The 22,841-nt window shown below is 36.9% G+C and overlaps 1 protein-coding gene across 1 annotated transcript in view; it reads right to left on the minus strand.

Moving 5' to 3' along the window:
• The window catches only part of CFAP54 (cilia and flagella associated protein 54), a 120,566-nt gene that overhangs the window by 11,675 nt on the left and 86,050 nt on the right, over nucleotides 1-22,841 (minus strand). The window contains exons 59-69 of the mRNA XM_052667723.1: nucleotides 22,570-22,678; nucleotides 20,615-20,720; nucleotides 19,820-19,915; nucleotides 19,188-19,329; nucleotides 16,250-16,444; nucleotides 14,430-14,638; nucleotides 11,326-11,499; nucleotides 9,796-9,902; nucleotides 8,772-8,958; nucleotides 7,349-7,426; nucleotides 3,894-4,926 (exon numbers count right to left, since the gene is read on the minus strand). Coding sequence (XP_052523683.1) covers nucleotides 4,807-4,926; nucleotides 7,349-7,426; nucleotides 8,772-8,958; nucleotides 9,796-9,902; nucleotides 11,326-11,499; nucleotides 14,430-14,638; nucleotides 16,250-16,444; nucleotides 19,188-19,329; nucleotides 19,820-19,915; nucleotides 20,615-20,720; nucleotides 22,570-22,678 — 1,523 coding nt within the window. The 3' untranslated portion in view covers nucleotides 3,894-4,806. The remainder of the gene's footprint in view (nucleotides 1-3,893; nucleotides 4,927-7,348; nucleotides 7,427-8,771; nucleotides 8,959-9,795; nucleotides 9,903-11,325; nucleotides 11,500-14,429; nucleotides 14,639-16,249; nucleotides 16,445-19,187; nucleotides 19,330-19,819; nucleotides 19,916-20,614; nucleotides 20,721-22,569; nucleotides 22,679-22,841) is intronic.

Below are 22,841 nucleotides of genomic sequence, written 5' to 3' on the forward strand. Positions count from 1 at the left end.
GCCGACACTACGGTGGCCCGGAAGGGGCAAGGAGCAGCCGGGCACGGGATGTGCGCGCGGCGGGACGGGGCGGGGCTGGCGGTATGTCGGCGCTGGGCGGTCTGCGGGAAGGGACGTACGGCCCCTCGTTGGGAGGTGCCCATCCCTGGAGCATTCAAGGCCAGGCTGGATGTGGCTCTGGGCAGCCTGGTCTGCTGGTTGGCGACCCTGCACAGAGCAGGGGGGTTGAAACCAGATGATCATTGTGGACCTTTTCAACCCAGGCCATTCTATGATTCTGTGAAACATCTTCATTGGCCGTGGATGTGTGGCCAGGAGCTCCGCCAGCTCCAAAAGTGCCCTAACTTCCACTTTCCCCCCGTTTGTGCTGAGGACAACCCAGACAGACCTCAGAACTTGATCCCTTGTCTTGCCACGATTCCTTCTATGGCATATTCTGTTTTTCCACTTTGTGATAGGGAGATTTTTGCTCTAATTCACTTCAATGCATGCTTTTTTTTTTTTTTTTTTCCACATTAAGTAGAATCCTAAATCATGCTGACGTGTAGACAAATGAGAATAATTCTAATTATCTCTGGTGTTTCAAAGTGGAAAATTAAATTGCACTGGTAAATATTTCACTTCTGCACTTGCCTCTGGACCCTTTCACCCGCTCTGTTTTAAAGATAAACCTATGCTTCATATTATCATTTCTCTCATTTGATGATATACTCAGTATCTGTAACACAAAGAGGATCTTTGGCAAACATAAATGGAACTCTTTGCTGGCTTAATTAGTTCAGCATATTAGCCTGCAATTCCAACAATTAATTCGAGTTCCATCATTATTCATGTTTAAAATCTTTACTCTTGGATTTGACTGAAAGCGGTTTTGGAAACAAATGACTGTCCCTTTTACACTGCGAATCAATTTCATAATAACTTCAATTCACCGCCTCTTTAATTCAAGGATCTGAAAATATTTTCCAGATGTCGATGCAGAAAGCTTCATAATACACAGCAATGAAGGGATTACTGCTATCTTCCAATAAAGAAACTGAGGCACAGAGCGGCTCATTACCAGGATTATTCTGTTAGATTGATGTCTTCCAAAAACTGGGTAAATACCGATGCCAAAAAAAACCATGAAAGTGAGCCGGAGCTGTAGTGGAAATTAAAAACCAGTCACACACAATTGAATAAATCTGTGTCAAATTACTAATTTCCACATCGTAAAATTAATTTAATGAGAAATAATTCCAAATTGCTGGATATTTGTAGACATGAGACAAATCCTATGAATGCCATCAATAGGCGGGTGGCAATATTATTGAAAAATATATCAAAACAGAATGTGAAAGAGTGAAATAGTCTTTAAAAAAATAAACTTTCAGAGTTGTCAGTGTGAAGCTCACTGTACAGTTTCAATCTGAGCCCCATCTCAGTCTGGGACATGCAGTTATTCACTACACAACCAGAAGCTGGTCAGGTTCCCCCGACCCTGGGGGTATTCGAGGCCAGGTTGGATGGGGCCTTGGGCAGCCTGGTCTAGTATTAAATGTGGAGGTCGGTGGCCCTGCATGTGATTTGGGTGTTGGAGATTCATGATCCTTGAGGTCCCTTTGAGCCCTGGCCATTCTGTGATTCTGTGATTCTGTTTTTGCTTGCTGGTTGCTTACTACATTCAGCTCACAGAACAGAGAATACCAAAGGAATGAAAAATGCTGCTTTTACTTTTCTTTGGTTCCCTGTAGGATCCATCCTGTGCATCACCCAGGGGATGCACGGCAGATAAAACACCATGCATTTTGCAGTCCTTTCAACTTATTCCCACTGTACTCTCTCTTCCTTTGCCCTGTCCCACAACTTATCAGATCCAGAAATGCTATCAATTCCTTTTACAGATGTGGAATGGAGACATCTTTCAGCTACAATGAAAAGAATTTACAGGCAGGAGATCTGTTCAAAGCTGCCAAAAGCTGTAAGCAGCCCTTCTGCAGGGGTGTGTGGGGCAAAATGGGGGGAGCAGGCCTCGGGCAGCAGAGGACCCTCCTGACCCTCCTGGCTGTGAAAACTACCAGGTGCCTTCCCTCTTCTCCATTAATGCTTTTGGAGACGTTGGAGCAGAGAAGTATTCCATAGTAATTTAACTGCGTACAACATTGACACAAATTTATTCTATTCTAATGCATCAAAAACTTCTACCTGTATTCAATGCTAAGGACAAACCCACCTACCGTAATAGATAAAACAAGAAGCATTTTACTTTGCTATCAGCTTTATACTTTTTTTTTCTGTGTAATTACTGGAAAAGTTTAAATGCAAGCTTTCTTCCTTACAAGCAGATTTAAAAAAAGTTTTATTTTATGCTTAAAGAAAAAAGTTTAATATTTCCTTTTGAAACCTGCATTGAATACTTAATCCTGTGCTTCTGAGAATAAAAGCTGCTGCTATGGATACAGTGAGGTCAACTTTTCATCATTATTTTACTGTGCAGGGTTGGAGAGATGGTAAGATAACATTTTTTGTTTCCAGAAAAATAACTTAAAGTGTGACATATTTTAAATGCATATGTAAAGCATTTCATTTAATATTTCTCTTTTCAGTATGAACCCAGGAATTAGAACAAGGTGCACTGAAGAAACACCCTGTCTGCACTAGAACAATACTTCCATTTTCACCTGACGCTCCTGCAATGTTTTACAAATACTCATTACTCCAGAACTAGAAATTCTTTCAACTGAAAGGCTATTGCTGAGGAAAATCTCCTCCAAATTGGCTGTTAGGCAGCTGAGTTAAATAACCATTCAAACTCAGTTTTAAAATTGTCACACAGAAATACCTTCCCTTTCCATTATCCTATTTTTCACTTTCTTTTTATCATGCTATCTCAATCCTTCTAATTTTTCTGCTATCCAGCATTTCAGAAAAGGAGAGACAAACTTAAATAGCACAGATTTTTAAAAGCCACACACAGCACAAATATATTCAGACATTTCTCTTTTATAGGAATAAGAACAAACTGTGGAAAACATAACTGTTTCTCTGTTTTTTCCTGTTACTGAACACATTTTAGATGCACACTGTGTTGAATATACTCTCCCCCTCTTCTTCTCTCCTCCCTTACAGCATTTTCTTGTTCAGCCTTGTTCAACTGTTCTGTACCAAACTCCCCATCTGGGACAAATATATATTATATCCTCAGGTGGTTATTGATAGGACTCAGTAGGGTTTCTTCAGAACTTTAAAATTATATTTGCCACAGTGACAACATAAGTAGAGGATTTGTTGGCATTTTAGAATGATGTCTAAAAATGTTTTGCTTATAGTACCATCATACTTATTTTTTAAAATGGCTTTTTTTCAGACCAAGGAAGTTATGGAGACATCTGAATAATCATTTTAACCCTCAACAATCTGCAATGTGTTTTTTTTTGGCAGAAGTTAGAGCAGTCTCAAATACTAGCTTCCACATGGAACTGTAAAAGAATAAACACAGTGGTGATTTTAGGAAAAAAAAAAAAATCATAGAATCAGAAATTAGAACGATAGAATCTTTGAGTTGGAAGGAACCCTTAAAGTCTATCTGGTCCAACCCCCCAGCAATGAGCAGGGACACCTACAGCTGATCAGGGTGCTCAGGGCCCCTACAGCCAGACCTTGTATGTCTCCAGGGATGGGGCATCCACCACCTCTCTGGACAGAGAGGTGCTTCCCCCCCTTTATGGTAAAAACATCTTCCTTATGTCCAATCTAATCTCCCCTCTTTTAGTTTGAAACCATTTCCCCTTGTCCTATCACAACAGACAGCTAAAGAGTCTCTCCTCTTCCTTCTTGTAAACCCCCTTGAGATTCTGAAAGGCCACTCTCAGGTCTCCTTAGAGCCTTCTCTTCTCCAGGCTGAACAGCCCCACCTCTCTGTCTGTCCTTACAGGGAGGTGTTCCATCCCTGGCATTATTTCTGTGGCCCTCCTTTAGACACACTCCAACAGGTCCACGTCTCTCCTGCACTGAGGACTCCACGTCCAGATGCAGTACTCCAGGTGACATCTCACCAGCACAGAGCAGAGGGGCAGGATCACCTCCCTCACCCTGCTGGCCACACCGCTTTTGATGCAGCTCAGGGTACGGGTGCCTTTCTGGCACATTGCTGCCTCATGTCCAGCTGCCATCCACCAGTACCCCCAAGTCCTTTTCAGCAGGGCTGTGCTCAAATCCTTGTCTTCATTCAGACGTTAAGCCGTTGACAACCATTCTCTGGGCAAATCTCAGTCTCAAAACCAAAAGGCCCTTTTTGTAATTACAAAACCAATTTTAAAATTACTCATAATGCCCTGTTCCTGGAGGTGATCAGAGCCAACTTGGATGGGGCTCTGGGCAATCTGATCTAGTACTTGATCTAGCAGTTGCCAATCCTACCTGTGGCAGAAGGATTGGAACTTGATGATCCTTGGGGATCTCTTGCAACTCAAGCCATTCTATGATTCTATGAATAAAACTCTAGGATAAAGCAGTATCTCTTAAGAGATGCTAGAACACTACAAGCCTATCTACCTTTTCTAATCAATATGAAATTTTTGAAAAGATAGAAAATCCCCAACAAGCAAACTCACAGATTCTTAATCTCCTTTTTCAGAAAGTACCTTTAGTACATTTAGTTCCTAAAAACATATTTTAATTTTTAAAATTTAATTTTCAAATAGTTGAAAATGACCTAAAAATGAAAATGATAAAACACATTAGAAGCCAAATGAAGTTGTTAAGACCAGAACTGAAGTCAAAATGTTTAACAACCAGCAATTGATTGAGTTATTGCAAAAACAGAATTTAGTGGAAAAGAGAAATGATCCAACTGAAAAGACTTTCTTCAGTTATTGTACAACCATTTGCAAGATCAAACATATCTTCCAAACTTGCTATTGATTGCAAAGTAATGTCAAATGGAATCTGAAAAACAGGAAAATAAATATCCATGAAGTCACTTTATTAAGTGTATGGTACGAGCAAGTACATACATACAATATTCAAATATCTCATATTAAAGATCTACAACCAAAGGAATAGTTAGAAATGCTTATTGCCTCAATATAAGTTTGTGATTAATAACATTTCTAACCTGAAACTAGAAGCTTAGGGTTAAGAGGAGGAAAATTCTGTGAGTGGTCCACTCACAAAGTTTTTTTTGATCATCTGTAGGTAAAATGAAAATATTAGGAAAGAACAGAAAGAATGATTAGCTATTTGGAAGGTTATTCCCAGGATGAGAAATTGGAAGAACTGAGTTAGCTGTAACCAGTGAAACAGTGGGCACTGATAAGTTGTTTTGTGTGCCCATCAGACATGGAAAAGAGCTATTTAGCTGATTTTACAACAAAAATGATTATTATGATATTAAGAAAAACTAACTGTAGGAAGGAAAGCATTAGAAGAGGCATTAGAGAGGTTAATTTTTAATGCAATTATTTTATTGAGAAATGTGCTTTTAACAGTTAAAATTGGAACTCCCAAGCATAATACATTATTATCTCCCTCAAGGACATAGCTATTCATTAACTAACTTTAAAAACAGGCTAGTGAATCAATTTTTATCCTTAGAAAATGAACAGTAAAATAATTTTAAATGAATAATTCAATGAAAAAGCATATTTTCCCCTTAGAAATGTAACTCAGTGCTAAAGCAAAAGCACCAGAAGACACATGAAGAGAAAAAAGAGAATCAAAGAAGAGAAACTGGAAACATGAGAGAAGTTGAAGTGTGACAGCTGAGAGAATGAGAAAACAAATACCACAAATTAGAACCGACTTTGCCCAATTAATTCACAAAAGACCAGCAACAAAAAACGTGAACAGAGATGAAAAATCGATGTAAAACTGCATATAAGCAATGTATTTTCTGCTTTTTCCTGTGTGTTTGAAAACAAAGGGAACGTACTACCCTATAGCATACATAACTCTATGCTGAGATTTCCATCCTTTGCAAAGAAGACTGGGCAGTGCACACATACAACTTCTTTGAAAGTTTGGAGAAAGTACATAGAAATATTCTATACATAACAAATTGCTAAGGAATCTACTACTTCATCTGGCTCCAGAGAAGAATGAAGATACTCCAAGTCTTTAATGATAAGGCTTCACTGGCTCAATCAAATCCCCCATATGTAATAGACAGAATAAAACAGAGCACATAACACCATGCCCTTACTGGAAGGACACTGCTAAATCTTGCTCTCTCATTTTCATTATAGAGCCACAAAAAGAAGCTACGTGAAGGATTCACGAGAATTTACAAGTCTGGGAGGTCCATGGGGTTCTAGGTGTGCTCAGCTGCACCTTTGCCTAGGTTTTTGTTAAATCCATACAGTGGAAGGTGTTTCAGTGGGACTATTGAAAGTACAGCTTTGCACAATGAATGTGCATGTATGCTCTGACTTGGGTGAACAGAGTGATATGAAGATCTGGGATTCAGGTGGGAGAGACCTCCAGGACAGATAAAATAGCAAGAATGGTGCAATATATATAATAGGGGAATAGAAAACTTGCAAGACCAGCCTGCGGGATGCACAGAGCAGCCTTACTGATTTTCTCTTCAATAAGAGAAGGCCACTAGCCAAACTCTAGATAAAACTTGGTATTTCCTTTTGGTAAAAAAGAGCTACCTGACTACAAAGGAGTATAATTGAAACCTTATCTATTAATCATTCTATTTTGAGCAATTATAGGCAAGATATTTGAGGATTACTCAGGTGGTATCATAGGTTATGGATTCAAAAATCTCCCTTGGAGCTTCTTGAGCCTTAGCAGCTCTTCTCCTCTACTGATCCTCTGGAATGGCTGAGAACACTGAGCAGAATTATTCTCCTGTTCCCATGGACTACTCTGGGATACTCAACTAAAATAAAAATTTGAATACAACAGCATGGACAAGAAAATGGTATGCTGTCTCTGTAGACATGTCATTGAAAAGGCAGAAGAAGCTTGAGAAAATAGATGGAAAACCCAAACAACTGAAAAAAGACAGGGATGGAAGTAAATTGTGTTTGACAATTGCATCGTGGAAATTCAATAGAGGCCACGTAAATGATGACCAGAGAATGGTGGATAAACTAGATAAATGCCCTGTGAGTGAGATTAATTTTGAATGCATTTTTGTATCTACAAAAAGGTGGCTCTAACGGTAACAGTATTCACAGCTGGCAATCATGCACATTTGTATTTTATTTGTAAAGATAGAAAAAGAACAGAAAGCCCAGCAATGGATGAGAAAAGAACTGAAAGATACTTAACCATGGTAAAATCTATGCTTCAGCCGAGCTAAATAATTGTTTTTACTTTAGAAAACACATTTTTACTATTAATGGGAATAGCATACCTCAGTTAATGGCAAGGTCATGACTGGAACAGCAGAGAGCAGAGCTTTGACTTCAGATAAGCACCTTATAGCCATTTCCTAGAGGAATACACAAGAGAAAATGGACCTGCTATCAGTCTCTTCTGCTAAGCTAACAAATGGTTTGGATTTACAACATTTTCCAGAACGATCAAGATTTTTCTTTTTCTAGTTGAATGCACGGAAAAAAAATTTGTATAGTTTCATTAAAAAATTAAATTTCAAAAAATTGTGTTTGTTGTTCAAAGATAAGAGCCCAAACCTCACTGTTTTTACTCAGCTAAAATTGCTTCTGGCTCAGATATAAAATCCAACACACACATACTTTTGCTACTCGTTTACAGAAGATGATATAAACTCTCTGACAAGACGTTGTTTCTACATGTCTAATACATGGCATGTCAATCTTATTAGCATTCAAAATGTTGCTTTTCCAATTACTGACATATATTAATGAAAGTTTGAGCAAAAACCTTCAGGTAATCAGAAATCCCCACTAAAGGACAGCTCTGTCTACTCTCCCGAAAACACTATATGCTGTGATTGGCCAAAACATCATTTGTTTTCCAAGCTGGTAAAAAATACAGCTTCGTAATAATGGCGCAGTGCACAATTGTCACTGTTTCATAGCATCCATCAGACCAAATGACAGCCTCTACATCATTAATCATTTCATATAATAGATATAAAGAGAATCCTGTCACATGATAAATGTCTCTCACTTTGAAAATAAACGTCTATTTTGCCTTGGCATTTATCAAGCAGCAGTTATGCTGTGGCAACATTCTATTCCATTGACATTATCTCAAAGAGACCACATGGAAAATTCTGAAATTACCTCTTTTGTGTATGGATGTTGGGGGAGTTATTTGGTTGCAGACCATATTCAACCTTTTTAATAATAAAAAAAGAGGAAGGTGGCATAGAGAAAATGGAAATAAATTCACTGCCAATTTTACTTCACTCTCAATAGTGTTGTTACAAGGTTCCTATTTCAGAAACCATCACTCCCCACTTTGCATTGAAGATGCATAACTGATTTTTAAAATCCACTTTTGGGTTGATCTCCATGCTAATTTAACACCGTGCCAAGCATTTTCAAATGTAGATTGCTCTAAATTAGGCATCGATTTTCCAATTTCTCTCCCTGAAGATGTAGCTTGTCTTTCCAAGGGGAAGGCTGAACACGCCTGGTATTTCTATAAAGCACCAAGCAGTATGTGAGGAGGAGAAAAAAAAAAAACAGTAAATGAAAAGTGAAAATATTTCAACATTCCTTGAAAAGAGAGAGGCAAATTTAATCTTCTATGTCTGCCTTCCAAGTTACCTGTCATTTATTTTCCCAAAATAGACATTTTAAATAAAACTGTCAGACATATTTAAGAGCAGAATTCTTCTTACATACTTCTGTTTTTTCATCAAGATGCACTTTTGCAATATTCATTTCAGTTTTTTCTGAAGGACTTGTTTTCAGGGTTTCATTTTGTTCAAGAAAACCTGTAGGTTCTGCAGCTGAAGAGTTTCCCAAACTTTGCATCAGCATTTCAACTTGATGTTTCAGATTAGATAATTTCTCTCTCAAAGAAATAATTCTGAAATACAAGATTTTTAAAAATTGTGTTAATAAATCAATGGATTGCAATTAAACTGGCCTAGCTTGAATTAAGTACTGCTTAGGTCGTAGATTTTCTTTCATTTCAAGATTGATCTCATAGTTTTACAATAAAATTTCCATTAAAGTGAGTGGAAATACAGAATGTATTATCTTTTTTGCATTAAAACAGTAGGAAGCAGCATTTTAAGAAAGTCTCTCTAATGAAAAACAAAACAAACAAAAAAAAAACCCTCATTCAGCCAGCGCAAAGTGGGTTGGCAAAGGGCTGGCTGGGTGCCAGAGGCAGCTGTTAGTTCTTGTCCCATTCGTCCTTCCACTCCATCTGTTGAACAGTTCCAAAAATTCTGGGGTAAATGAGTGACAAGAAGGAAGTCAAGAAAAATGCCACTGAATATTAAATAAAGGGCTGTGTCTGGGGCTACAGCTGAGATAAACCCTTGCAGACTGAGAACTGTATGGGAAGAAGAGAGTAGCTGATCCTATGAGAGCCTGGCAATAACTGCTTGGACTGGTTCTTAAATTTACTAGCATTTTCTTCGGTTGCTATGCCAGTGTAATATAATTAACATATGCTACTCAGTTCCTTAAGAAACCAATCTAAAAGACTGCAATACTCTGAAGACACATGCTTGCACAGGTTTAATTCCGTGCACACCTTACAATTTTTATAGAGAGAGTCTCCAAAAAGCCAGAATGGATGCTTTTAGAAGACTTACAGCTCTTTGATGTTTTGTATTTTATCTTTTCTATTCCTAATCATTGTCTGATATTTAATATGGCATGAAATATCAGGACAAAGTCAGTGATTACTTACCTCGCTAATGGAATCCACAACTGACCTGAAAACACAGACATTGAACTGAAAAACTTGACATTGCTGATCTTGACAGGCTCTGTATTATAAGCATAAAGCAGCAAAATCTGTAAAAGAGATGAAATAGGTAAGCTATAATGTAGTATGGTGTAGTAGACCTGTGCTATTTCAGCGATACTGAATCATAATTACTATCAAGTATGGTGTAGTAGACCTGTGCTATTTCAGCGATACTGAATCATAATTACTATCAAATTCAGTGTACTGATAAAGATTTAGATGACTGACTTTCATAAAAAAGGTAGTGGCTGAGATCCTCTGAATTTGTACTACAATCAGTTTTTATAGATACTAAAGCAATTTATTAAGGGATATAATTTATATGGCTTTGAAAATGAGGTGTACTCTATAGAGTTGCCGTTAAAATCTCAGTCCAGTCCTGATCCTAGTCAATCAATTCTACTTACATTCAGTTCAAAAGTTCCTGCTTCAAGTAAGCTGAACAGAGAGCTTTTACTGAGTTTCAAAGGGCAATTATTTATGTTTCCCATATGACCTTGTGCATGGCTGTCATCACACTAAAATTAAATCCATGAACTGCACGTAACTCACCAGCCTAATACAGCAGTATCAAGATCAGAGCACAAGATGATGAACTAGAATGTTCTATTCTTTCACTGAATTAATCTTCTGTACAATTAAATGTATGCTCCTAGTAGTAGCTGAATATATTGGCTATATGGAAAGTGTCAAGAATATGGCATTCATAAACAACTTATTTTCAAAGGTTGTCTCCAGGTCTCCACTGATCTGTAAGGCTCAGTTGAAATAACTTAGAAAACTACATTGAATAAGACATTCTTTGCATAACTTCACATAGCTTTATTAGCTTTCTAGCAGATATGAAAAGGATCTAGTAAAAATTTTGACATTGATCTGCTAAGCCAAAACATTTGGAGACAGTGGGTATCAGAAATTGTACCTACATGCAATTCCCTTGTTTAAAGACAACACGGCTTCCCTCTCCCAGTCTCTCACTTCAACAGAAACCTGCAGCTCCTCTTGCCTTTCATTTTCAATCTGATTTCTTAGGGGAATGTGGTCCAAGAAACCCTATTTTCTCTGCATATGCATACATTGGCTTTTCTGACAGCCTCTCATCAAACACTGCTGTTTGAATATCTTTAACCTTCAGCCTAATTTCAAAGAAGGATGATCTCATCCAAATTTAACATAGTGGAGGCCTTAATGACTTCAATGTCTTGCAAAAGGCATGAATACAATATGGGCTGGAGGCTCTGCATCACCTCCAATATTTTCCTTTGGCCTGTCACCAAATGATTGTCAGAGTGTTCTGTGTCTTGCATAGCAGTTTTGTGTCAGAGTAAATTAATAGCTCTCTGCTGTCCAGCTTGATAAGTGACATAGGTATAACTCAATTTAAAAGCTGTTCATTGATGGCACAATACTGATTAGAAATGAGACTTAATTTGTTTTAATATATAAGGAACTGCTTTGGTGTAGTTATACCTTAGTCTCCGTATCATTGGTTGGCTTTGCCAGAGGAGGAATATACCACTGAATGCTAATTTCTTTATTTGAAGCATTTGTTGCCCTACTCTCCGTCTGACCGTCTGCTTCTGTGATGGCAGAAACTGGAGAAGCTATCTTCACACACAAAATTCCAGAATTTTCAAGAGACGCCTGAAACACACACATACAAAACGGTAATAGTAATGATGATGATAATTTTTTTGGTGTGGCATGCATTTGCTTATAATAATCTACCATCTCTTAGTATCAGTATGACTTTCAGTCCTGAACAAATACATATTTATTTAGATAAACAGGTAATTTTAAAAGGTGTTAGTTTTACCAAGTGAAAGCATTGCGAAGTTCACCTGAAGCAATATTTCTAATGACAATACAAAGGACCTGGGCTGACTTCGACAGCTACAGTATCGGTGATTGCTATATCTGACTTGTGCTCCTCGTGATTTTATCCTTTTTGTTAAAAAGCAAGATTTGACACACCATACCAGAGTTATTGCTAAGAAAGCAAATGAACTGCTATCCATATTGATAATTAAAAACAGATCTGAATGCCAGACTGATGTCTTATTTATTTATTTGTTTGTTTGTTTTTGGTCATCAGCTGTACTGCTAACAAAGAGTGATATTTACAAAAATGCGGTCATTTAATTTGTGAGGATTTTATCTACTGAGATACATGTGGAACTTTAGCAGGCATCACCCTTTGGACATCATTTACCAAGGAAACAATTGGAGGAGTATTGGCAACCAACATTCTTTTATGAATAAAAGTCTTTAAAAATTGCTAAAGATTTTATTTAAAGGCTGAACAGTGCCATGCCATGTTTTAAAAGTGTTTTGCAGATTTGCAAAGAATAGAGGAGGCTAAAAAATGGCAATTCGAGGGAATAGTGATGCTCTTTGGAGACATAGCATTGCCATCACTGATTCCAAAATATGAATACACCTGCCTGGGGCATTAGTTCTGGTTTTGAATACTTTGAATATTCATTGCTGAAAAAGCCTGGAGAATTTTACCCTACTCATTTTCAGAAAAATGCAGCTCACGACTGACATAAGGCAATAAATCTAAATGAGTGGAAGATGGATTTTTCACTCTGACCTAATCGTACTTCACTGATGTGGCTTTATGAAGCGAAGATAAAGATGGAGTCATGCATGCTATAGTCATGCATTTCAACACATTCATGTACTTTCATTATGGCATGGTACAATTAACTGGGGTTGATCCATGCTGCATAGATTGAGAATACCAAGGCAGTGTTAACAGTGGCTGTATCCCATAGCTCATCACAAGTAGTGCTAGGTAACCCACCTAGAACAAGAACATTTTGTATTCAGAATCTTAGATTTTAGTTTTGGCAATTAATCACCCATGATCCTGCTAACATGGAATGTGAAGAAAATTATCTGAAATATACATCTACATGGAGGTGGAACAATATCGCCTGTGACACATCCTACAATTAAAGGTCTCAGAAGTTCATTTTATGATATATAGAATCATAGAATGGCCTGGGTTGAAAAGGACCACAAAGATCATCTGGTTTCAACCCCCTGCTCTGTGCAGGGTTGCCAATCACCAGACCAGGCTGCCCAGAGCCACATCCAGCCTGGCCTTGAATGCCTCCAGGGATGGGGCATCCACAACTCCCTTGGGCATATTTTTTTTAAAATGTGGTAGACTTTCTTTCTTCATGGAACTACATCTTTTGTTATTTATATCAGATTGACTCTCTTTGAGGAAAGATACTGTAACTGCTCTGGTCAAACTGGAGAGTTGCTGATTTACATACAACTATTTATCTATTTGACCTCCTTGAAAGTCTGAGAACAAGGAGCTGGCTTCAAGTGTTTCCATTCCTACATGCTATCATGGATTGGAGGAAGGAGGCGGAGGAAAAGTATGTAAAATGCCACTGGCACATAATTTTGTTTGTAAACACCCTAACATACTTGGATTCTTTGTTCAGTCGAACTGAAAAAAAACCACTTGTGAGATAAAAACAAGACACATGTAAGTGAAACAATTTTGTACATAAAATTTACTTTTTCCGAAATTATTTGTACTGTTAAAAATACCAGTATCAAATTACAGGAACATTCAAAAAATAAAAAGAAACTTGCACAGTTTTCAGAATAGTTAAAGCTTCTAAAAATATTGTGATAAAAATCAATGAAGCTTAGAATTTAAAAAAGTAAGGGCTTTGTGCTTGTTAGCTGTCTGCAACAGTGAAGGTAACACACGATTATGCGGCTTGCACCTGTCACGAACATGACAGCAAGCTCTGAAGCTTATTATTCCAGGACAGTGTAATACTAATTATGTCAAAAGAAGAGCAGACAGAGTAAAATAATTTTTGATATACGACGGCTGTTACAAATGTCACATACCATATATTTACAATATATTCAGTGGCACAGTCAGCTCTTTGTTGGAAAATGAGTAATGATGTGCTGTCCAACACTGCAGAAAGTTCACCAACTCTAGAAGAGTTACTTTCAAAAAAGTATTTTTATTCACTTTGATAAAATAAAAAGTTCTCAATCCGCAAGGCTCTCCTGCCTCCATCTAACCCTGAGCAAAGTAGACGGAAACTAAACCATAGAGAGTAAGCTGTCATTTTAATTTTTTTTAGTATTAAGATATTTATTATATGAGAAGTGGAATGGAGAAACTTGGAAGAAAATTATTTTGAAACTGGATCTTCAAATTCTTTTCCCATTCAGTGTTCAGTAAATATGCCATGGTCAGCGTAGACTCCAGAATTTCAATTTGGTATTTCTCTCAGTGGCATAGCCTGAGCTGCTTACATATCTGAAAGCTCAGATAGGCTGCTTGGAAGCCAGAAAAGACTGATTTTCTAGTCCAACGCTAGACAGAGAAAAAATTCTAACATGAATTAAATTTGAGACACATAGCTCCACCAAATTTTGAGAAAATGTACCATCAGGATAATCAATTTCTTCCATTAGCAGTACTCCCAGAAACATCACCCCTGGAATTTGTGAGAATCTGAAGAGCTACACAACGCAACTGTAATACATACTTCTGAAAAATCCATGAGAACAGCAAATACCTTTGAAGAATCAAGTGGACTACCATGTGACACTTCTAAATCTTGTAGCTGTTCTGGGAAGTTCTCGAGACAACACACTGAATATTCAAATAAGTGTTTTTTGAGAAAGGAATGCATTTCTGCAACACGTAGAACAATCCGTGAGTCAAAAAGAGAATTCAAGCGTCCATCTCTTTCAGAAAGCGATCCAAGTCCTGATTTATGGGCAGCTTTGAAAAGAGATTATTTTTATTATGTTACCATTTGCCATTTAAATGTAAACTTTTAAAAAGTAAATTCATACCTTTTAAAATGCAGTAAAATACGTAGATTATATAAATCAATTCAATAGCAAATAAATGCATTTCCAACAATTATACTGATTGTCCTTGAATATTGCTACAGTTTTCATACTGCTAATTTTCACTAGAGACTTGATCATTAACAAAGCTCTGTCTAGATGTAGTAAGCAGTGTAAAGAGGAAGATGCATATTTGGGGTTTAGCAACTTAAATTTAGATGTGTAAGCATCAGTGTATTCACTAGACTTCTAAGCACCAACTAGAATGAAGGCATACTTAGTCAAGATCATGAAAAGCAGCTCTTTTGTTCACCCAGAGTTAGATAGCTAGTGGCTGATGAGCAACTCGTCAGGCTGCATCAACAACAACTGCAGCTGAGATACATACACACATTTTGACGTTTACCTGTAGACACCTTACTGTCCTTACAGTTCTGTGGTGAGGTACAATACTTTTTCATATGATACTACAAGGAAAAGATTCCAACCCTCTCTGTAATGATTAATTCAGAGTTGCTAAGTTTCTCTCCAGAGAAATCTAGTACTGAAACCTCAAACAAATCCCTGTATGTACAATCTGGTCTGATTCTTACTTATCAAAGCACCACTTCCACATCCAGCCCTGAAAGTAATAGATTCTTACTCTGTTTAAAAGGTTCTGTCTAGGTTTGTAGTGAAATAAACCAAGCACATAACATCTGGGCATTTAGCCCAAATGCTCAGTAATGTTCAGCATTCAATTTAAATTACAGTCACTTTCCATCTTCACAAACAGACCTTCAAACTCAACTGCTCTTTTTCTGATCTAAATCTGACATACCTAAAATTAAAATAATACACATCTTAAGTTTGTGGATTTTTTGGTTTTGTTTTTTTGTTGTTTGTTTGTTTGGTTTTTTTGTTTTTTTTTTATTTTAATGCTCCAGAGATAGTGCAATGCTATAATAAGATGGAAAACACAGCAATGACAGCAGGTAGCAGAGTCCCAGGCTGCAGCAAGTAAGGGTAAGCCCAAGTGCAGCAGCTGTAAAAGGTAAAAAGCTATTTACCTTCAGAAGGCCTCAGGTAGGCAGAGATCTCTAGCAAGATCCCCTTGCCTCCATTGCCAGCCCTTACAGATGTGGGAAAGGGTGGATTCTGGTTGCACTCCTTCCAGTCACGCAGGTAAAATTGCATGCACCTAGGCTCCCCAGGGTTGGCCTGCCTTCCCACCAGGTGTTCAATCACTGCTTCAAGCCCTGACTTAGGGTTTCTGCTACAGATAGTAACAGAAATTAAGTTTTGAGGGATTCTTTTCATGGTATCTTTGAGATCTGTGAATAACTATTGATATCTTTACCTACAACACTTGTACACTGATACAAGTCATGACTTCAGTGAAGACTTTTCACTCTTATACAATTTAAAGAAAATAAAAATGAAACTTTCTCAGATTTTGGACTTAAAATCTGATACTTTGGGCCCATAAAAATCAGTTTTATGGGCCTAAATTATTTTATGGGCCTACAGCAGTTTTCCAGAAGGAAGACAAAAATCATACCAAATAGGTTTGCGTGACAAAGCCCTTTTATATAACTATGGTATCGAATTAGGTGAACCCATGTTATTATCTCTTTCTTCTGGCTGGAGCTGGTGTCAAGACATTCCATTCCTTCATTTTGGTTCTGCTCCTTTATGATTTGTTTATTTTCAGTAGAAGATGCTGTATGACTTCCACAAACAACATTGTATCCATCTGCAAATCCAGTAACAGATCAAAAATAGATGTTAAGCCAAAGGTTGCAATTCAAAACCTGTTTCTGCATTGTGTTGGAACTCGCTGTCTGTAACTAAAAAAGGAATTTGTGAACTCAATTATGTTTTTCATAAGAGGAATATTCTTCATATTGTTTCAGCACTTTTTGAACATTGTAAAGAAAATATTTCTCTGATCATAGCCAAGAATCTGAATGATCCTGGCAAGAAAGATAGAAGGGCAGAGAACAGCTTTCCTCCCTCTCTCTCTCTCTCTGAGCTGTGGAAGAGCCAAGCAAATGCAGAAGTCACAGTGCTTTGTCTCCAATCTGTGGGCCACACAGCCACCCATCTGCATCACAGTGTTCTGACTCATTAGTGATATAGGTATACATCATGTTTAGATCTATTTACAAATCTTTGTTAATTAAAACATTTAAATAAACCATTTAGCTTAAATTGAGACCTGTGTCTAGTCTCTGTCGTCTAATGCTTACCCTGAATCTTTGAAATCTACAGCAAAATGCAATCCTACTCCTCTCTATTAGTGGAATCACAAAAGGCCAAATTAATTACACTACGTGCTCTCCTGTACAACTGGAGCCTGACATCACAAGTGAAGTTCAGACAGAAACCTATAAAAAAAACCTGTGTATGTTTTGCCAGCACAAAATCTTTGCAAAGACTGGATTCCTCACTTCTTGTTCATATCCTGAGCCAAACTGTAGTTCCTAAGGGGCACATGTTTTAACTTTTTTTTTTTACACATTCTTTTTCCCTCCAAGCATAGTAAAAACCAAGAGACAGTAAAGCTTAGCAGGTAGCATTGTTACTCACTGAGGAGCAAACCAATGTGATCAGCCTGAATGGGAAGGATTTCTGTTGCTCTTACGCGGAAAAAAAAGGTCTTGTAAGATCTAAGGAAAGCTCAGTAGTGTAGAATGAGGATCCAAGCAATGATAACTCTGCTCCACTCAAAAGAAATGTCTTACATTATACGTGTAACAACAAGTGAACTGGAGTAGTAAATTCATGATGAGCACTTAGTGAATCACAGGCATCCCGGCAGATGTCATCAATTGCAGCTTTAGCAGATGAACATCCCAATGAGGCTGATCTGAACTTAGAACAGTTAAGTACTCAAAAATGTCTATTGTCAACTTCAATCCAATCCAGTTCCTTTTAGATACTAGTGGATTATCAATTAAATGTCTTCTTGACTATGTATTAAAAAACTCTCTTTGTTTGATGCTGCCTAATAATCATACACAAAAAGAGGGGGGAAAAAGCAGTACAATTATCACTATCATAAACTATGATTTATACAATTTTATGCTGTATCAGTATTTCTCTATCAAAAGCCTGCACACGTCTTCTGATCTGTTTCTCATTTCAAATTGAACAAATATTTTATTACTAGTAGTAAACTTCCAGAAAGTCATGTGTGCTTCTACAAAATCTGAATGCCTTTATTATTCCTAACATTTCACTAAGTGTAAAAACAGAATTTACTTAAAATATCTACATTGTATATTACCAAAACTTAAACATTGTGTTTCATTAATGGCTGTAAAGAAAATATTTGCCATGCAGTGCCGATCGTTTTCATTTCAATTTATGTTTGTATATTTTGGCCTACTTTGCTTTTCTGCAGTTTCATTTTTCCCTGCACTGCCCAACTGTACTATCAGGATAAACACCTTCTGCATTTGCTACAATAAAAAAAAAAGGATCCGTAATTATAAGCAAATGGTGCTAGCACAAGACAATCAGATTGATGGGAGGTCTTAGCATAAAACACTTGATTTCATAAACCAATCAAAACACATATGTTTAAATGCTGTAAAGTAAGCAATCATTGCTCAGCTTTGCCAGCAACCATCAGGCAGAACAATTCAATCTTTGTCAGCCATTTGAGATGACTGAAATGAAGCCACAGAACCAAAATTTTGTTACTAAATGTTTCCAAGTGTAAAAATAAACAGAATTCCTAATTGCATTCAATTTGTATTTTCTGAAAAACTTGCATTCCATCAAATCCAGTCATTATAAAATAACTGTTAAAGTTGGAAATAAACAAGGCAAAGACAGAAAAGCCAGTGGAACAATCTCTAGTAGATAATACATAGAGCCTGAAGGGCACATTCTTATTAGCCTGAGTTTGATTTGTAAAATGCTGTACCTAGGCAAATAATTCAGCAAGAGGTGGGATTGTTTGTTTGGTTTGTTTGGTTTGCTGTTTTTTGTTATTGTTGTTTTGTTTCATTTTAGTGGGAAGCTATTCAACATCAACATTTCTTTATAAAACCATAAGAAAAAGTGAAAATCTCCAAGGAAAAGCTGTATAGCTATGGAAAAACTGAGTGCTTGATAAAAAAAAAACTGTGATGACTGACTGGGAGCCACAAGTAGAAGCCTAGGGAAGCCTTGTAACAAAGGTCCATCTACGTTCCTAAAAGATGTGTGCTATTCCTTTCACTTTCTTTCTCTGATCCACAGATGCAACCAGTGCCATTTTTCTTACCCTATCAAACACATAAACTGGCTGATATTGAAGATCCAAACCGAGGATTAGTCAGGTGACCTAAACTGCCTATTGCATGCTGTCAAGATTCAGCTTTTCCTTTCTAAATCTGACTTGCAGTTTTTATAAATGAAAAGTAGATGACAAATGTATTATTAGATTATAAGGCATATATTATTTCTTATTAAATGTTCTAATATTACTAGGCAGAAAATAATACCAGACAAGTAATCTCTGTATGAAGCAAGAAGATCCATGGAAGCAAATTCTGGAATTTTCTGCTGTACTGTATCCTTCACATTGTTTTCTTTAATGCTCTCCATTCCAGTTAATAGCTGAGAGGCAACCACTGCTTCACTGACCTAAAAATAATATTTATTTTATTTAAGACCTTTTCACTGTGATATTTATACAAATTTTAAAATGTGAGACCAGCAAGCTAACAATGAAAAATTAATTATCCAACATATTATATTTTTTAAAAGCATCTGTCATATGGTACATTCTGTATTTAAATAAATCATTATTGTTGGCAGCCTAATTACTACACAAGTGATTTCAAATCAGATATCTTCACCTGGGTGCCACTGATGTCTACCCACACGTCAAATACATATGCACATATCAGGCACTGTGCTGTTATATTTGCATTTAATCAACATAGAGGCAAACAGGGTCATATCTGTCCATGAGAGATTAAATGCACCACTCACACAGTGTCCATTCTAATTTCCTCAAATTAAGACCCATGCCAGAAATTTCAGGGAGCCTCAATTCTTGTCTTGTTTTTGTGTGTACAGTGTAAGAGATAAAACTAGGCCAAAAAAAACCTCTTTAGAATATTGTACCAACCTGTCTGGCTGCTCTTACTGCAATCCAACCTCGTACTTTACAGCCTTCTGATTTCAGAGCCTCACCAGGAGAGGAAGAAAGTTCTCCAGCAGAGATCTAAAGTTACACAGCCATTCTTAATTATGATTCTAAATGTACTGTGGTAAAATATACTTTGATGGTAGCAAAAATTCTCAGACTTACAGAATTGTTTCATTTAAAACTAAAAATCAGCATTGATTTTGTAAATCCATGGATTGAATGCTAAAATTTAAAAAGTTGCTCCTCTAAAATATACTATTACCCTCACTGTTCTATGGATTTTTGGTATAATTTTCCATTTTATACAATCTTAATTATTCTTTCATATTGAACATTACACACTTAAAATGGTTACTAGGTGCTTTAATGTGGTTAAAACCTTTTATAATTCTCATGTTTGTACTGGAAAAAAATAAAATCTAGTTAGTATTACTACATTAAATCATGTTAGAATGTTCCATGTTCTTTGCAAAGATGGAATTAACTAGTATAGAATCAGGAATGAAACCACTTGGTTCTGTTTCTTCCCATTTTATAACAAAAAAAATGTTTAAAATGTTATCATATTCAGTAAAAAATGACAAATCATAGCAGACATTATATAATTCTACTCCTGTACTGTGTGATTTCTTCATGTGGTTTTTCTAGTAGGATTTTCATACCAGTACTATTTACAGGTCACGCTAAGTAATAGCTTGGCAAGATGAATGGTGCTCTAAAAGAAAGATGCTTCCTGCTTTGAAGAGGCCATTAAGCAAAAGACAGAAAACATACCTCTGATTTTGAAGCTACCATCTTGTCTCTTTGTGACAAATTCTCATTATTCGTGGCAAAATGCAAATATAATAGTGCTATTTCAAGGTATGATCTTCTGATTAGCCTGTAAGAGACAACACACAAGTTAATCAGTGTTACTACAAAAGAAAGTGTTATGATAAGACTTGCCAGGCAGCATCACCGTATAAATCATTTATCCAGTCCAAATCATCTACCTAAAACACATCTCCTTTCAAAGAGCCAAGTAGTTTGCTTGTTTGCTTTGAAATCTCAGTGAGTCTAAAACATCCCTACAGTATGCTTAACATATAACACGATGGTTTATGAGTTTGACAAATAAAATTTGTGCCACGAGCAACAAGCAGTCAACAAAGGTTTAGTAAGAAAACTGTAATTCTAAAAGTGATCTTTCAGTATAGAACCGACAACTGTTGCTCTTCCTTCCCCAAGTCAAGGCATATATCTGTTGTCGTGGTTTCCTTGACATGTGTATGGCAGATTTTGAATATGGGTCTTCAGTGAACCCATAAAAAATCCTTCTCTCTTCCAAGAACCAGCAAAAACACTAAGGGTGACCAAAATAATCTTTGGACTCAATGAGCAACCTTCTTAGTTCCAAGTTCTATACCAGAATATTCTACATCTTCAGACAAACTGTCCTTATGAGCTCCTTCCACTATTTCCTTCTCCTTTGTTCACTTTTACAATAGTATCATAAACCAAGCCAAAATAAGTCTAACTGCAGAACTTCTACATTTATATTCACTGGATGTTTCTAAGTCTTTTTTATGTAGATTCCTCCCAGCACTGCAGAACTCTGCAGATTTCCCCTAAGAATTGGCTTCCCTCTTAGCAACAAACTCCTGCACATGCAGTTACTCTTTTGGACAGTCGTATTGCATAGAGTTGCTGCTGAGACAGTCCCATAAATTCCAGTTGGTGTGACTTGTTCAAGCAAAGTATGAAAGTCACAGAATGATGTACAGTTCAGGAAGAGGAAAAGTAAGTGTGAAGATGACAAGTTCTGCACGTGGCCACGATTTAGTTAACTTTCTTGTCTCACTAATTAAAAAAAAGTATTTCAGGCATGAAGACACGACAATTTCATAGATATCTGAGGGCTTATATGAAGATGATTGGGATGTTTAGTTATGTAAAATAAAGACAGTCAGGGTCCATTGATGCTGCTGTACAGACTTTTAGAAAGACTGTAGCAAATTAAGTAAGAGTGCAGCAAATTAAACTTGGAAAACATCACCACAGCCCGTTTCTCTACCATTCTCTATCACGCTGATGGCTTGTAGAGGATTTCACCTTGCTACTGCTCCAGTGTTCAGAGTTCTGGTTCATTAACATAACTAACAGAATACCCACACAATCAAGATAAATTGCTGTCTTTACACTGTCTGTAAACATACATGGCATATTATTCATCAAGACTGGTCAAGAATTTAAAAAAACACTAAAGTCCAATATGTCAGAGTTGTTTGAAAGAATTTATTGGCTGGCTTGCCTCAGTTCTTCAGGCATCTTCTATGCAGATAACTAATGCCAAAGTCACTGTCCTGATATCTGTTGCAAACACATTTTCTACACTCCTGCTGCCTCTGTTCTGCCTTTTTCTGGCTGCTAACCTTTTCAAGCTGGATTTCTATTATCTGGAAGAGGGCAGACCACAGCTCATCTTCTGAAATATGAATAAAACTCCTCTTTACCTATCACTGTCTCTGGTCTTGAGAGCGGGAAAGAAATTTGGAAATAAAAGCAAAACCCATAGCTTCATATACTCAAAAATATGTTTTAAAATTGTCTTCACATTTGTTTTAAGTAAAAGAATGAACATACTGCAGTTCTACGCTACAACATTAAAGAAAACAGCCCAAAACCACAAGAAATCCAACATCAAATCTTACTAAAAGGTCATATTTTGATATTTATATATATTTTCTTACTCAAAGTTTTGATCGTGTTCCTGGCTCAGTTTTATAGCTTCCAGCAGGGTTTCAACAGCTCGATATGACTTGTTATTTCCTGCTTTGGTTATCTGGCATTCCACCTTACCTAAGAAAGAAATATAGAAAGCTAGTTTGCAAGATTTTACTGGTTTTTGTTTGTTTGTTTTCTGTAAGATCTAAGCTGCTTGCCTCCTAGGAAAATTCAACAATGGATTGCATTATGATTTTTCTTCCAATAAGCAAAATCCTTTCCAGATTTTTTTAATGTT

The sequence above is a fragment of the Tympanuchus pallidicinctus genome, unplaced genomic scaffold (genome assembly GCF_026119805.1).
Source record: "Tympanuchus pallidicinctus isolate F22 unplaced genomic scaffold, pur_lepc_1.0 scaffold8, whole genome shotgun sequence".
Taxonomy (NCBI): domain Eukaryota; kingdom Metazoa; phylum Chordata; class Aves; order Galliformes; family Phasianidae; genus Tympanuchus; species Tympanuchus pallidicinctus.